We start from the raw sequence: 16474 nt of genomic DNA, 5'->3' as shown, positions 1-16474 counted from the left end.
ATTTCAACTATATTTGATTCTCTACAGATGGAAAGAGTGTAGGTAGATTGCTTGATGCTATATATTTCACTAAGTAATCTGAAGCTTAGTCACTGCATAGCTGGATGCTTCAATATTCACTTATATATCACTGACTTTTATTTCTATGCTGTAGCAATGGGTAAGTGGAGAAGTGGGTAAACCTTACCTAAGGTAATGCCTTGGGGTATTGTGATTTTTATTATTTTTTTTTTAAAGTATTTTAATTTTACCTATTCAGTTATATCATACTTAGGGTTGTATAACTGTCCTAAGGCTATATTCTGAACTTCCATCAATAACAGAGTTTCTTCCTCAAATCAAGGGCATGTGCAGTCTTTCCTATATACTTCACGTGATTATTGAGAAACAGAGCATTCTTGTGTATAAATAACAGCCAAAAAAAGCCAAAAGACTGAAGATGTACTAGCTCATCTGCTCTGTCTTTTTGTGTCAATGGCAGAGTACTCACCACCTAATCTTTCTGTTCAGGCTTATTGCAAAGCTTTCAGACAATGCGAGTTCAGTCCCTCTGTTGAGCAGACTGTTCCATAAGCTAATAGCTCGATGTCAAGATAAGTTTAAGATTGTCTTTTTTGTTTCTTGTTATTAATTTTTTTATTCTTTGTTTTCACATACTAGCCTCTCAAACACACGGTTATTGCTTTTATTTGTAGTTTATTATGTCTCCCTAATTACAGTATCAGTGTATCACAGTATATTAGAGATTGGAAGGGACCTCAAGAGATCCATCGGGTCCAACTGGCCTGCCCAAAGCAGGATCACTTAGGGTAGTCCGGGCAAGAATGTATCCAGGTGGGTTTTGAAAGCCTCCAGAGAGGGAGACTCCAAAACCTCTCTGGGCAGCTTGTTCCAGTGCTCCATCACCCTCATTGTAAAGAAGTTTGTCCTCATGTTGAGGTGAAATCTTCTATGTTCAATTTTGAGCCTCTTGTCCCTTGTCTTATTCCTGTGCACTGAAAAGAGCTTGGCCCCCTCCACTTCACACCCACCCCTCAGATATTTATACACATTGATGAAGTCTCCTCTCAGCCTTCTCAAATATCAGACTAATTATCAGTCTAATAATCCAGTAAATATTTAGCTGATTCATATTTCCTCGTAATCTTGTTCCTCCAGCACTTTCCTGTGGTGGTGTCTCCTGTGACACAATGTTGCTTCTGACAGACATTCCCTCTGATTAGCGATAGGTCTGTTCTGCATAGCACATGGCTCCCCTCCCACAAATGCTGTTATTGAAGGTCCTTGAAAATACTGAGTTACATTTAGGGGCTAAATTAGATACATTTCTTTTTCCCTGGAGTTCTCTGCACAGTTTGGTGTACTTTATTATTGTGACAGTAGACCTTACCACAGGCAGAGCCTGTTGTGACACTTGTAGTTTGGGGTACTTTTTACTTTCCATTATTCCACGATGTTTTCTTGGTCTGTGAGTTGCTCCTGCTAGTTACTTGGACTGACAGTTTTAATGGGAGGGAGTCTCCCACAGAACGTCCTGTCACAATCCTGTTGTTTTCAAGAGTCATCAAGGGTAAAATAATTTGAGAAGTGAGTTCTTACAAACAGTTCTCCAGAAAGCCCTAGCATCTTCATGCTCTGGGAGAAAGAAACAGAGCAGTTACCTTAGTTTGGCTCTCCTTGGAGAAAATTCTTAAGCCTTGACCAGATTATTATCCCCTAAGTATTGTAATTTATACATGTTTATCAAACTTTTATGAAGAACATTTACATTATTAATTGGAGCTACAGTTTCCTCTATGAATTGTCCAGCTCTTTGTACTTCTTCAGAGTTTTTGTATATCCACTAATTTACTGTAATGTGAGATAGACAGAAAAATTATCATGAAAAGATAACTATTAAACTGTTTTAAATCGCACTGTTTGCTGTTTACTTTGAAGGCTCTATGCACCTTTAATATGAAATAAGATTTGTAGCACTGGGGTAAAGACTCTGTGCCCTGAAACAGAAGCAGTTAGTTTTCTTTTATTGTCAGCTGTAGCCTTCAAAAGCAACCTTTAGTTGGCAGTGATTTCTCTGAGGCAAATTTGATGATACTGTCATTTGTAGTAGAGTTTTCAGTGCATCACTTCTTAGAGTAGAGACAATGAAAAGTTCTATCACTCCAATGTTCTGCAAAATGGTGCAAAGCAAGGATCAAGAATTAGCATTTTTTAATGAGAGACATGGTTAACACACCTAAAGGGCTTGAAAACTAATCTTGCTATGAAGTTATGTGTATTTAAGTAAAGAATGTCATCTGCTGAAAGCTGTACAAATAGTGATTTCTCTGGTGTAAAGAAAACCCCGACCTTGGTAAATTGTTGAATGTTGCTCTTTATATTATACACTAAAAAATATTATTGGTTCATAAGATTGTTTTGCTAAATATTGTTGTCAAAGCTGTTGTCCCATAACTGTAGCTTTTATCTCTCTGTCCTCCATAATTTTTATTTTGGCTTCTTTATTAATCATCAGCTAAACAATTGTTCACGCAAAACATAAGTGTAGGTGCACAGTACAAAAAAGAGTACTGGATTAGCTAACAGAAGAAAACAATTACTGGAAATTTTGTTATGCTTTATTTAATTCCTAGAACTTCAGCAAAATTATTATTGGACTAAGTATTTCAATCACTGTTGCATTCCTTTATTTTGCTTTAGCTATAAAAGTTGCTCACTAGTACTCTCACACTTAGCACAAACCTGTTTTCCTGGAAATAAAACACTGGGTATCATTACATAGCAGAACAATATTATACACATTCATAATTAGTAATGTGGTCTAAGCTATTACTAGGTGCTAGTGTGTCCAGAAGAGCTTGCTATTTTGAAGTAATTGTTCCAGAACAGTTAGTTTTGGATAGCCATGTAGACTTCCTTATTTCAAAATATGCAAGCCTTATTCCAGTTTAAATCAGAGAAGCTCACTGCTGAATTGGAATGTTGGAACCACATGAAGACTGATCTGACTTAGTGATTCCAAAGTAATATTCCAGAATCAGAATCCTCATAAATTCTTAGACTGGGATAAACTGTAATCCTTCCTGGCTGCAAGACTAGATTAGAAGCACATTTTTAAATTGCAAAGTCTTTTATTAGGTATTAGATATACTGCAAAATTATCTTCGTTTTGTGTGAACTTCTGAGAACATTAGTAATGTCAGGAGAACTATTAAATAAGCACAGCTGAAAGTCTTCCTCACTCAGAATAAGTAGAATATTTTTCCTCTGTTGGGGAGGGAATGAACTTAGGATCTCCGTGTCTGCATTTGAACTATATTTCTTCCTTCCTCTGTGAAGACTCAAGTTTTGTGCAGTGATTGCCTTTGTCTATCTGGCCCACAAATTACATTTATATTTTGCTGCACTGGAAATATTTAGTCATATTTCTTCAAAGTATGTGATCTATTCATGTATTGCATTAAGGACAACAAAGCTGGTGAAGGGTCTTGAGAACAAGTCTTGTCAGGAACAGCTGAGGGAGCTGGGGTTGTTTAGTCTGAAGAAAAGGATGGTGATGAGAGACCTTATTGCTCTCTACAACTACCTGAAACGAGTTTGTAGAGAGGTTGGTGGTGGTGGTCTCTTCTCACAAGTCACAACTGATAGGGCAAGAGGAAATGGCATCAAGTTATGCCAGGGGAGGTTTAGGTTAGACATTACGAAAAACTTCTATACTAAAAGATTTGTCAAAGACTGGAACAGCCTGCCTAGGGAAGTGGTTGAGTCACCATCTGTGGATATATTTAAAAGCTGTCTAGACATGCTTCTCAAGGATGTGTAGTAGTGGCCCTGGTCGAGGTAGATAATGGTTGGACTTGGTGATCATAAAGGTCTTTTCCAACTGTAGTGGTTATGTGATTCTGTATTGTAAGCACACATTTTTGGTAAACAAGAATTTTGACAAAAACATAGAATTTTACAGCCTTCTTCCAATGTATTTATTGAAGTAGCTAGATGAGTAAAAAGAAAATGTCTTTTCCTTTTGTTTTGCAAAGTTGTAAGAAAACTAGATGGACTTGACTATGTATTTGCAACTCAGATTTTATTAATAGGATATTGCTTTGAACAGAGAAGTGAGCTAAGGAACAAAACTTTAAAACAGGCATGTGTTTTTCATATGTCATTGTGTAATTAATTTCTTTGCTTTGGAAAATGCCAGAAGTTTGAGGAATTCTAAGTTCACTCTATTTTCTGTTAAGTTTTTCTTGAAAATCACCTGACATGTTTATTGGAAGAACAAATATTGGAAATAGGAAAGCATAGTTTGCTGATAAGCATATAGTTCTAAACCAGACACTGCGACTAGGTGAAGGTTCAGCTATCCCTGTTTAGTGATGGGATCAATGCCAGGTATGGCCCTGGCATATGGTCCTTTTGTCTTGCTTATGACAGCAGTTAACTATCCTTCCTGTGATGATTTAGTGCAAGGTCTAAACTGCCTGCTCCCCCAACACACAAGTATGGGGAAGAGTAGCACAAAATTCAGGGCTGAGATAAAGACATAAGAGTTTACTGTAACATAAGAGATCATAACCACAATGTGTAATTACCTTAGCAAATAATCTGATTCATCTAATAATACAATACATGATTACCTTAGTTTAGCCTATTTGCAGAAGTGCAGTGAAATACATGGTAAGTGGGGGGGAAACAAGAGCATAAAACAGCCCAAACCAGCAGCTACTTAACTCCAACTCTTTCTGCCACCATGCCTGCAGAAAAGAGCCTACACCCAAGAAACCAGAATTCTGAAGCAGCAACTGGAACAGGAAGCCTTCCATGTTGCAATCTGAACTTCAGCCCCATAATACTTTGCTCCAGTTAGCACTTTCATTTTTCAAGCTGGCATGACCGCAGCAGGGTATGAATTACAGGAGCAGGTTCAACTCAGTCCATGACACTGCCGCAATCAACTTTTACTGGCTGAAGACATCAAATCTGAAAGGCCAGTCCATTGAGAGAGTTCATGCAAGTGAAAAGCCCACCTAGTGATATGACTACAGTCCCACCCCCACACTTACACAGTAGAAAACTGAGGTATAAATATTAGCCCTTTTGAAATCCTATGTGTGGATGAGAATTCGACAACAAGGCCCTGGGGACACACCAATGTATTTTGTCTTCCTTACTCTCCCCAAAGGGTAAGCTGGGACCTCAGAACTGCTGAGTGTATTTTGTCCTGGGTAATTACGTGTGTAACTACAATTGTATTTTCTTGAAGCTGTATAGCAGTCTCTGCAGTTAAGTTGCTTTCACTGGCAATTGTAAAGAATCTGTATATATGTTGCAAGTGGCACCTAATTGTGCAAATGCAACCAGACCTACAACAAAATTGGGCTGCACATGCATCTGGGGTCAGACCCATAGCAATCTATCCTAATTGGCAACCCTGTTAAGAAATAAGTCCAGCCACCCCTAGCTCCTCTAATCTCTAAGAACTGGCTAGAATGCAAGGAGAGTCATCTCTTACTAATTTTACCCCCACTTCATGCAACAATGTTTAAAGCAACCCACTTTCCAAGAGGTCATTTCAGTAGTCATTTGATGCTTGACCAGTGTATTCTCTGGAAACAGAATTTAGAGGGACTAAGTGGTAAAAAGAAAAGAAAAAAAAACAAAAGTTCAAATATATTTTACTTTAAATAAATAATTTAACAGATCACATACTAGACTACTACTCAGCCAGGCCAGTACATACCCTGTGCATCTTGTCTTGCAGTGCTCTGTGTTACACACCAGTTGTCTCACGAGAATTACTTGCAGCAATCTTGATATTCTATAATATTTTTCATGGCAATTTTCATTTATTTGAAATTTTACAGAAAATTTATATCCGAGTTTGGAGGCCACTGTTGACCTGAATGTAAGAGAGAGAGAGGATATTCTTGATGCAACAGTGTGAACTGTGGGCAGAATTCCAGGACAGGACTTTGTGTGGTCCAGTTCTATGAGCCCAAACTGAGTGGCTTTGAAGGCCATCTGCTCCTCATATGTTGCCAGGCCAGTGGAGCTATCTACAGTTACTTCTGGAATGAGAGGTAACAGTACCCTTGAAATGTTGGGACACCTGCTATCTGATAAGGTACTTTTAAGGAATCAAGCTATACTCCTAAATCTAGGCCTGCTATAATTGTAATTGCTTTATATATACCATAGTATAAAGGTAACCTCAACATTTAAGTTTAAAGGAAGCTAGGTTAGAGATTATTAAATGGATATAGGAGTCACGTGTCCAATTGCATTCATTTTGAAGACATGTGGATGCCATATGGAAGCAAATGGGTCCAGCCTGGGAAATCACTGCTATTGCTGTGTTGGTCTAGCAAAACATAAACTTGTGGGAAAATCCCCAAATCTGTTGCTCTTGGCTTGCCTTGCCACTTAGGTAGCTCAGATTTTCAGACCCTATTTGCAAACCACAGAATTGAAGGGTCTAGTTTCAGCCCATCAAAAGAGCTTTGAAAACCCTAGCTGCACCTGGTAGTTTTCAGCATTTCTCCTACCTCCTAATCAGAGGTCTTTGCTGATTGATGTTATTTCTTTGCAAGTATAGAAAGTCTGCATTCTCTTGTAGAGAGCACTCTCTGGAAGTTTTCTTCCACATTTACTCTAGGTAGAGCCATTTGGAAGCACCAGTATTCAGAGAACTGTGTGTTATAAACAACTTTATTAAACAAATTAAACATAAATTCCTGATTCTGGATTTGAATGGAGGAACTTTTAGATTTAAGTCTAGTATTGTCAGTGCATGTTGCAAGATTGAATCATACTTCAATGGATTTTGATTGTTTTATAAATACTTAATTAAGAGGAAGCAACAGTAGTCCATATAGAGTAACAGAGATGACTAAAGAATTAGGTTTTTCTTGATTTTTCATTGCATTCCATTGCAGAGTGTAGTTTTTGCTTGTAAGTACAGCTTCATTTGCTTCTAACTGAGTTGGTCAAGCCTAAAGTTAATGCTGGGGGGAAACTTCAACCTGCCACATTAATGGCAGAGGAAAGAGTAAAGCAGGATTGTGAGTATTTGGCAAGAACTCATAGAATCTTACTAGTTGTGTGCCTCCTTTTTATGTTCTTGCTACATCATTCATCTGACTATTTAGATCCCCATTCTTCATTGCACACTTACAGGTAATGTATATATGTACAAAACAAGTAGTAATGAGAACACTGACAGGTATCTATGTATAGGAGAGCAGTATCAGATTCATGTACTCATTCAGAAATAGATATTACAGTGCATCTGGAACATGAGACAGTTGTGGGGTTTTTTTAATCTTCAGTTGTGTGTTCAAATTTGCAATGAGGTGTCTGGCTTCTGAAGTAAGATGGTGACTCCAGTTCAGTTCCTGATATACAGTGTCCAGATCACAGTTGACAGTGATTGGAACTGGATAGGCATGTGTATCTCAGTAGAAATGATTGAAAGGGTCAGGAGACTGAAATATCTTCTGTTCTTCAAAATACTGTGCATAGATTAAGACAGAAAAATGTTTCATTGAACAAAAATGAAAATTTTTGCATTGACCAGTCTTGGAAGATACACCTCTTTTGTTTATATATCTTGAATAAAAAGTTACAGCTCAAACGGAGACCTGTTGAACACTTAAAATGTATGTTGATAAGGGAATATATTCTTCCCTTAAAAAGAGATTTAAAAATATCTGTGAAATCAATGGTATCAGGTTATAGCTTTTAATTTAAAGGCCTTTCTGTTCTTTGGAACACACAATGAATTCTTTTTAATGTGAAACAGTGTGGGGTTTTCTATACATTTTGCTCTGAATGGCATTCATTTCTGTTTAATTTCTATCTGAATAAATCATCACAAATCCAACTGAAGTAGAGCAGCTTTGCTGGCCTGCTTGGTGATAATTATAAAATAGCTTCCGAAAATAATCTTCTGTTTCTATTTCTGGCATGCTTTAGAGCGAGGTGATTTACAGTTCTGTTTCTAGTCAGTCAAAATCCATTGTTTACACATTGCCTGACTGTCAGTAGGCAGACCAAACCGCCGCAGCCAAATGAATGCCTTACAGGGGAGACACTCAGCTGTCATTTACATTTGACAGAAAATGTGAAATAACAACATAGAGGAAAATTACAATCAGTCAGTAGAAGCCAAAAGCTGTGAAACTTTTGTTTCATAGAGAGTGCTGCCTCGGCAGCGTAAGTGGCACCAAGAAGATTGTTAGAATGAACCAATTCCCTTTTATTCCTGAATTTCCTTCCTGCACAAAATTGCCAGTTTTAGCAGTGTTGGGACAAATCATGTGAAGTCTTAGAGATGGTGCCTGCTGGGAGTAACAGCCAAAAAATTCGTTTTCATCTCTGGTGAAACTGAGATGTAAGGTGGAGTTCCAGAGAGAAGCTAATACATTATCCAGCTCTGCCATTTTCAGTGTCACTATCTGAAAAGGCCCTGACAACTGAAGGAGGTAATACTAATTTTAAAACTTAATTATTTTTGTGAACAGTAGCAGCTTAAATGGCTTTAATTTAGACAGAGATTTGGGAGGAGTAAGGAATAAAGATATATGGTGGTATCCAATTTTTTGCTTTCCTGACTTTTATGAATTTGACACCATTTTATACAATGTCTTTTGTTATTTCATGTACACACCGAAGCTATTCCTCTTACAGCTATGCCTTTGGATAGAGATTCATTTTAAAAGAGTGAAAACAACATGACATTTTCATTGATGCAGGACAGTAAGGGTTCATAATTGTGAGCTAATAATATCTTCAAATTTTGGACTTCAGATAGAGGTTTTGATATTTTCATACTTAAAGATTTTTTTCTGTCCTGATTTTCTATCTATAAACTTACTTTATCTCATTATTGTTTGTATAATATAAGTATCACAGATTAAAAAAAAGGGCTGCTGTTAGTCATACATTAAATTATGCCTCAAAGGATAGAAAATGGTTTTAAAAGGTAACTTAATTAAGCAAATATGGATTAAAATTTACTTACATAGTAGCTATCCTTTTCATTTAAAAGAAAATATATCCATTTTTCTGAGAGACTAGTGATCTAAGCAAGTGATCTAAAAGAAGTAATAAAACCCTCTGAGATGTGAGTCAGGGAGAAGAGAAAAGTGCTTTTGTTCCAATACCTGACAAAGGGTAGCTATTTAAGCCAGGTCCTGCCTCATTTCATGAATATGTCTGGCATGGTGAACTAAAATGTCAAAGAGTGATGATTCTGAAGTTCCATGAAATGTCTTTCCTGTCTGAATACAAAATTTCAAACATTAAACTTTTATGAAAGGAGCAGAGCAATCAATCATAACATTATTTTAAACAAGCAAACAAACTAGAGTTTGTCATATGAGAAATACTTCTCAGCCAAAATTTCCTGTTGCTTTGTTTGGAATAGTTAATATGTTTTCAGGACTTATTTATGTATTGTACTGTAAAGTAAAAATAAAATTATTGAAGAATATTAATGCCTCTCCATTTTAGAGGAAATTCTTTGCACATAGCCTTTAACTATTTGCATAAGGTTAGATGAGTTATTAATTTCTTAAAATCATAGTTTTCATATGTGCAGTGGACCTTCTTAACTAAATTCTGAAAAGATTCACCTCCTTTTATCTTGCTGCAGTGTATTCAAAACCCTCCTGGACACCATCCTGTACAACCTGCTCTAGGTAGACCTCATTGGCAAGGGGGTGTGACTAGATGATCTCCAGAAGTCTCTTCCAATGCCTGTCATTCTGTGATTCTGTGAAATTAATGTCAGAACAAAAGCAAAGGAGGAAATGAAGTCTAAGGCCAGAGTGGGAGAAGGATCAGATGACTCCAAGGAAAGAGGGAGTGTAGTTCTAAGTGAAAGGAGACTGATTTTTAAAACATTTTAAAATTGTTTTAACAAAATAGATCTGAAGCATACTAACTGCATGTAAAAATATTACTGTTTAACACAAAGGAACAGTGAAGCTGGAAAAGTGACCAATTCCACGTTGAGAAACAGTATAGCTATTGTTGCCAATTGTGCATTGTGTTAGCTTTTAATATTGTTTTGTATTCTTTTTTTCATAGAACACATGCTTTATCAGAGATACACTGAAGGAGAATACTGAACATCTTGTCTTGCAAACAGTGGAAGACTAGGACATTTAAAACTTTCCATAATTTTCAGTAATTGTCCTCCTTACTTTCTAGCTTGTTAAATGGAAACATGTGCAGCCTGAGTTACAAAAATGCTAAGTGATCACAGCTGCAAGAGCCAGCAGTGGGAGCTCTCTTCTGAACACTGAATCCCATAAGCCAAAAGCTTTATCTTTGAACTGGCTGCCTAATTAGGGGCACCTAGAGAGTTCTGGCTATTATGTGTCCATTTAGCAGATGGGAACGATCCTCCCACATAGTACTGGCAATCCGTGTTGCCAAAAAACTAAGTCTTTGAAATTTGTAAGCACTAAGAATCCTCTATGATGGTATTATGGAACAGCATACAAGGGAATTAGTAAACCTGCATTTTATATGATGTTAGCATAGGACTACATGAGGAATACCAGAGATAAATAGAAATATGAATAAAACACAGGATTTATGAGGACAAAAATCACAGTAGGACTGAGGTTGGCAGGGGCCTCTGGAAGTCAATCTGGTCCAACCTCCTGCTCAAGAAGGTCCACCTGGAGCCATTTGACCAGGACCATATCCAGATGACACAAATATCCCCAAGGAAAGAGAGTCCAGAACCTCTCTGAGCAACCTGTGCAAGTGCTCACTCACTTTCCCAGTAAAAAAGTGTTTTCTGATGTTTAGAGGGAATGTCTTGTGTCTGATTGTGCCCATTATCTCTGTTCCTGTCACTGGGAACCACTGGAAAGACCCTGGCTCCTCCTTTGCATACACTTTTCATGTATTTGAACATGCTGATGAGATCCCCTCTGAACATTCTCCAGGTTAAACAGTTCCAGTTCTCTCAACCTCTTATGTGAGAGCTGCTCCAGTCTCTTAGTCATCTTCGTGGCCCTTCATTAGACAGATGTGATGTAAACTGACAATATCCATGTATTTGAGTTGAGTAAGAATGATCAGACTAGCATGTTTTATGTTCTAGACAAATTCTATGGATTTAGAATTTTTATGTAGAAGTTACTGGTATTTTTACAGGTGTTAAACCAGTTATGTTATGTTTCACTATGATGGGACTTCCAACTCTTTCTTACACGGCTATGAAGCCACAGACCTATTGCCAGGACTGTTAATGCTTGACCTACCAGTAGCAAGAGAAAGCTGCCATTTAATAACAAAAATAACTTACAGTTTTGTACAGTGGGTCTTTCAGAGTCTGTAGGAAGCTAACCTTTTTCCTACTCCTTACTGTTGTTAGGAGTAAATGTTCAGGGCAGTGTGTGATATGTAAGAGAGGTGATGGCAGCCATTGGCATTTCTTTGAACTTACTTCCAGGGATTCTGTAGCAGTGCAGGAAATAAATCAGTGTTTTTCAAAACTGAGAGAAAAGACTAAGAACTGTATTATAACTCCTGAAATGTTCTTTACTTGGAGCAGACAACATACACTTTTTGCAGATTTCTGTAATCTCTAGTGATTAAGTACAATAATCAATCTTGACAACATAACATGCATGCAGCCAGCAATTCACCTTTACACTTAAAATAAATCCTTCCTTTCTTCAGGCATTCAAATTCATTTTTCTTCTGTTTTATCATTTCATCTGTGCCGTTCTACACCAGGGATCAATTTCACTATCTGTTTTAGGTCAGTGAAAAATGAAGATCCATAAGAAATCTTTGATCAGTATAGATGAAGATAAATATTCATGATTTTTAATTGGTTTCCATTCACAGTGCATGCATTGGATCTCAAGACCCTTATTGTGGCTGGGACATGGTGATGAAGAAATGCACAGTGCTGGAAGAAAGTCTGAGCATGAGTCAATGGGAGCAAAGCATTACTGTGTGTCCAGTAAGTCCAAATACATTTATTTGTCTTTTAAAACTTTTGATGCCATGTGAATTTTATGAAAATGAGCTGGTATTTATTTTACAAACTCAGAAAAGTAGTTTAATGCAGTTTTCCTCAGGCTTTCCCATTAGACTTTAACAGGAAATTTAGGGGGTTTTCTATTTCTTATCAATTTACTTACATAATATAGAATAGAATAGAATAGAATACACCAGGTTGGAAGAGACCTTCAAGATCATCATGTCCAACCCATCAACCAATCCAACCCACCTAATCAACTAAACCATGGCACCAAGCACCCCATCAAGTATGATCAAAGATAGTTTTTCACCTATGGTTTCTGTGCTCCCACCTTGAAAACAAATGTTCACTAAGATTAGACATGTACAGAGGTTTTTCACCATTTTATGCTTTGAAAAAATTCAGTCACTAGTGGTATAATATTTTCCTTTAGGATAATACATATAATATATTAATAACATAAAAGGCCATATAACATCTTGGAAAGTACTGTTCGAGTTATGTCTCACCTGCATAGATGACAGGACTGATATTTATAGTAAACTCAGTGCTAATATTTACTGGCTTAACATTTCTAAAATTATTTTGAATACATTTGTAATAAATTTAATAAAATAAAAGACAAACAGCAAACTTCATTTGTCTCTCCTTCTTAATGTGGTTCCAGTGTTGTTCTAGTACTGATTTTTTTCCCTCACTTCAAAGAGTGAAAAAAAAAAGAGGGTTTAAGAAGGATCAAGCATGTGCTATTAAGCTCTTTGCTTTGGAGATTCATATTGCTTTGTCTTTGCCTGCTGCCAATGAAAAGGGAGTCTTACCAAGACAATTCTGCATTCATCACTAATAAGGACTTCTTTAGCTTGTCTCCATTTGCTTCTGGAGAACATGTATCTATGATTCTATGAATTTATGTCCGTATGACATCCTTGTTCTATTCTCCATGTGTTTTACAAACTTCTTTTGATGTCTTAATGACACTCCTCTCTCTCTTCAGCCAGGATTTGTTGAGTGAACTAGAGATGTGAAAAATTAGTATAAAGTTCTTTAAGCTTTCACTTGTGATCTCTACATGTGTTCCAGCAGCTTCATGGATCCTGATCAGCATCCTTGAGAACTAGCTCCTGTGTTCTGACTATCTGTGTTTGATATTAAATAGCAATTTTTTAAAACAGTATCTTGTCCTGGCCTTTGCATATATGCCTCTATATAGTGGCCTAATAAACAAAAAGGGTTGCATTGGATTCATCTGCATTAGCATTTTAATTTAGAGCAGCTTTTTGGAAAATACTTTGATTTTTCCTGTGTAGTATTCTTTTCTTCACATCTCAAAGCAGTCCTGAAGCACACAAGCCACATTACTTTTGGTTGAAATAAACCAAAATTGTGCTCCAACTGCTACTAGCCATTTGATCCATGGCCAGAGCAAGTCCAAAGTAAAGCCCACAAAATACATGTGGTGTATGTGTCAAGTCTTCAACACCAACTGTTTTATTTTCCAGATTTGAATTTTATGTGCATAGGATTTGGTAATATAGACATAGCCACTGTCTCACAGAAAGTCTGGATACAGTCACTACTGCAGTCTTTGCCTCCCTGATTGGCAAGTAGTTGTATGCGCTGTACAGGATATTCATTTCCAAGTATATGGAGTTATCATATTTCTCTGCAATTCTCCCACAAGTTAATGTGCTTATGTGCAGGGTTTGCTGGTGGCCTACTTAGGTTGCTGTGTTAGGAAGGATTAGTGGAATGGATTGGCTGCTTGATATTTGTATAATCAGTCTGCCTGCTGCTTAGTCTTTGGATTCTGGCATTAGCCCTTACTGTCTCAGAGTGAGGAGGCACTAAGTAGGAAGAGAAGGTGGTTACAGAGAGGCTCAAGAGGCAGAGTGTAGCCATGCCAAGAAAGCGCAGCTGTATTGTCTGAGGGCTAAAAAAAGCTCCTCATCAGTACATTTTGCTTTCCTATAGTCCTGAGATGAAATTGGTATCACTTGTGAAAAGTTTGGAAAATCAAGAAAGAGAAACCTGACATTAATATGTCCTAAGGCTAAGCATTCAGCTAAGTTTTATGCATGCTTTCCCTGGCATTAATTAGATTGGGGACATATTATTGCTAGTTTATTAACAATATATTTGTTAGATCAGCAGTGTAAGACAGAATGGGTTTACTTGTCGCTTAACAAGAAGTATTTTCTGTTATCTTACAAAAACCAACAGTGTGTGCTCAGCACAAGCAAAGGTTGGTGAGTTATTTTCACTGAACAGCTGTCAGCAGAATTTTGAAATGATGAATTATGGTTCTCAGTTGTAGCTGGCAGAATGCACTCATAGATGTTCTGTGGAGAAGCTGTATATGTGAAAAATAAATAATGAGAAATGAAATTAAAAGGCAAATCATGGAACCTTTACCATGGCAAAAAGAATCAGCCAGCACCTGGTGTGGCATTGGAAACACCTTTTGTGCTGTAATGGACTTTCTTATGTGTTCACATTTTTAGTGAAATGTATACTCCCCTCATCACCACAATGAAACAATACTAAAAATAGCAAAGGAAGACACCCTTTCAGACCCTTCTCTGGGCCTGATCCATCAGGTCCATGTCCTTCTTGTGTTGAGGGCATCAGAGCTGGACACAGTACTCCAGGTGAGGTCTCACCACAGCAGAGTAAAGTGGCAGAATCATCTCTCTGGATATGCTGGCCACATTTCTTTTGATGCAGCTTAGGATAAAGTTGGCCTTGTGTGCACTGTTGGCTTACGTCCAGCTTCTCATCCAACAGAATTCCCAAGTTCTTTTCTGCAATGGCTGCTTTCTATCACCTCATTCCCCAGCCCATATTGATAATGAGGATTTGTTCCAGTCCAGGTTCAGGACTCTATGCTTGGTCTTGTTGAACCTTGTTCACCTGTCTGACCCACCTAGCCAAAGGTGTTGAGAATTGTCTTCAGCAGGAGAAAACTGTCTCATCATGTAGGAATAGGTGCTGCTTATTGGAGATGTTTTTAGGGATTTATACATCTAATTACATATAATGTTTAGAGAGAATCATATTGAAAATCACATCTCACTTTTATGAAATGGTGCTGTATGATATGTGCTTCAAAAAACTGTTGTCAAAAAAAGACACTCATCATGCAGATCGGAGTTTCATTCATCTAGCCTTGTTACTCTGGACTACTATCTTCTGCTGCCTTTTCCTTTTGATGTGGATTTGCATTTGCACAAACACTCTTGTACATGCTACTCTACAGTCAGTATCCAGCTTCCCAATCACAGGTAAATTTTAGAAATAGGGAGCACTGTCTTCAGAAGATCATCAAGAAAGTGAAACTATACTTAGTATCAAATTACTGGAGTCAAGTATAGTTGCAAAAGGGTAGTTGTCATTATTGTTATTGCTATAGTTGTAGCATCCTGTATCCCAGATTGGTTGGAGGTGGTAGGAGTTACATAGGGGAGCTTGCTGTCTGGAAAGTATACCTCTCAGGTGGAGGCATTTATTGTTAGTGAGTGAAGGCCGTATTGCAGAATTAAGAAGTTATATGAAGGAACTGTCAGGCCACAGGTAAGCCTTTCTGTTGCATTTGTTTCTAGATGAGGAATCTAACTGTGGATGGGCATTTTGGAACATGGTCGCAGTGGAAACCTTGTACCCACACTGATGGTGCCAGCATTGGCTCCTGCCTCTGCAGGACACGTGTGTGTGACAGTCCTGCTCCTCAGTGTGGAGGCTGGCTGTGTGAAGGACCAACCATGGAGATTGCCAATTGTTCCAGGTACTCAAAACAGTTTCATCATGTGTGGTTTGTAAGTTTTTAACTTAATCAGAGTGGAATCTACCCTTTGAAATCTCATTCATAACACACTGATCCTGTTCTGTGCATGAATCAGCTCATAGCAGTGACCACAATAAATGAGATATTAGAAAGTATCTTTATGGCAGAGAGAATGAGCCAGATGGCAAATAATGATTTCAAATGCTCTGTACTAAGTAATATCATCTGCAGCTAATTTTAATAAAATCTAAAAAATATATAAAAATAAATCAGTGTTAGGTAGTAGCCGAAGTATCAGTTGATAAAACTCTCATTCTTTGACTGTTTCTTTAGAACTGTTTACTTTTTTTGAGATCTCCTGTCACTAATGTATTCCTCCATTATGCCTTAGAAAAAGTATTTTCTTGATATCTTTTGGTAGCATAATGACATCTGGAGCTATTACCAGTCTGTATGCCGCTCTGTAGCTGTTCTTTTGTCTTCCTCAGGCATGTAACCACACACAGAAAAAAGCAACAAGAGCAGATCACGTCAAGGCGATTCACAGCATTACATATTCAGAACTGCATGAGGAGTTTGTTTAAAACATTATACATACATTAATTGCAAGATGAAATATGTACTGGTGCATTCTTCTAGTTTTCAGTGACTCTGCTTTTGTCTCCTCGATTTTCATTTTT

The 16474-nt window shown here is 37.5% G+C and overlaps 1 protein-coding gene across 1 annotated transcript in view; it reads left to right on the top strand.

Annotated features, from left to right (window-relative positions):
- The window catches only part of SEMA5A (semaphorin 5A), a 213407-nt gene that overhangs the window by 132601 nt on the left and 64332 nt on the right, over positions 1-16474 (top strand). The window contains exons 12-13 of the mRNA XM_009899419.2: positions 11875-11992; positions 15613-15794. Coding sequence (XP_009897721.1) covers positions 11875-11992; positions 15613-15794 — 300 coding nt within the window. The remainder of the gene's footprint in view (positions 1-11874; positions 11993-15612; positions 15795-16474) is intronic.

The sequence above is a fragment of the Dryobates pubescens genome, chromosome 9, assembly GCF_014839835.1.
Source record: "Dryobates pubescens isolate bDryPub1 chromosome 9, bDryPub1.pri, whole genome shotgun sequence".
NCBI classification, from domain to species: domain Eukaryota; kingdom Metazoa; phylum Chordata; class Aves; order Piciformes; family Picidae; genus Dryobates; species Dryobates pubescens.
Note: the sequence above shows the minus strand (reverse complement) of the source record. Positions and strands in the feature narration are given on the sequence as shown.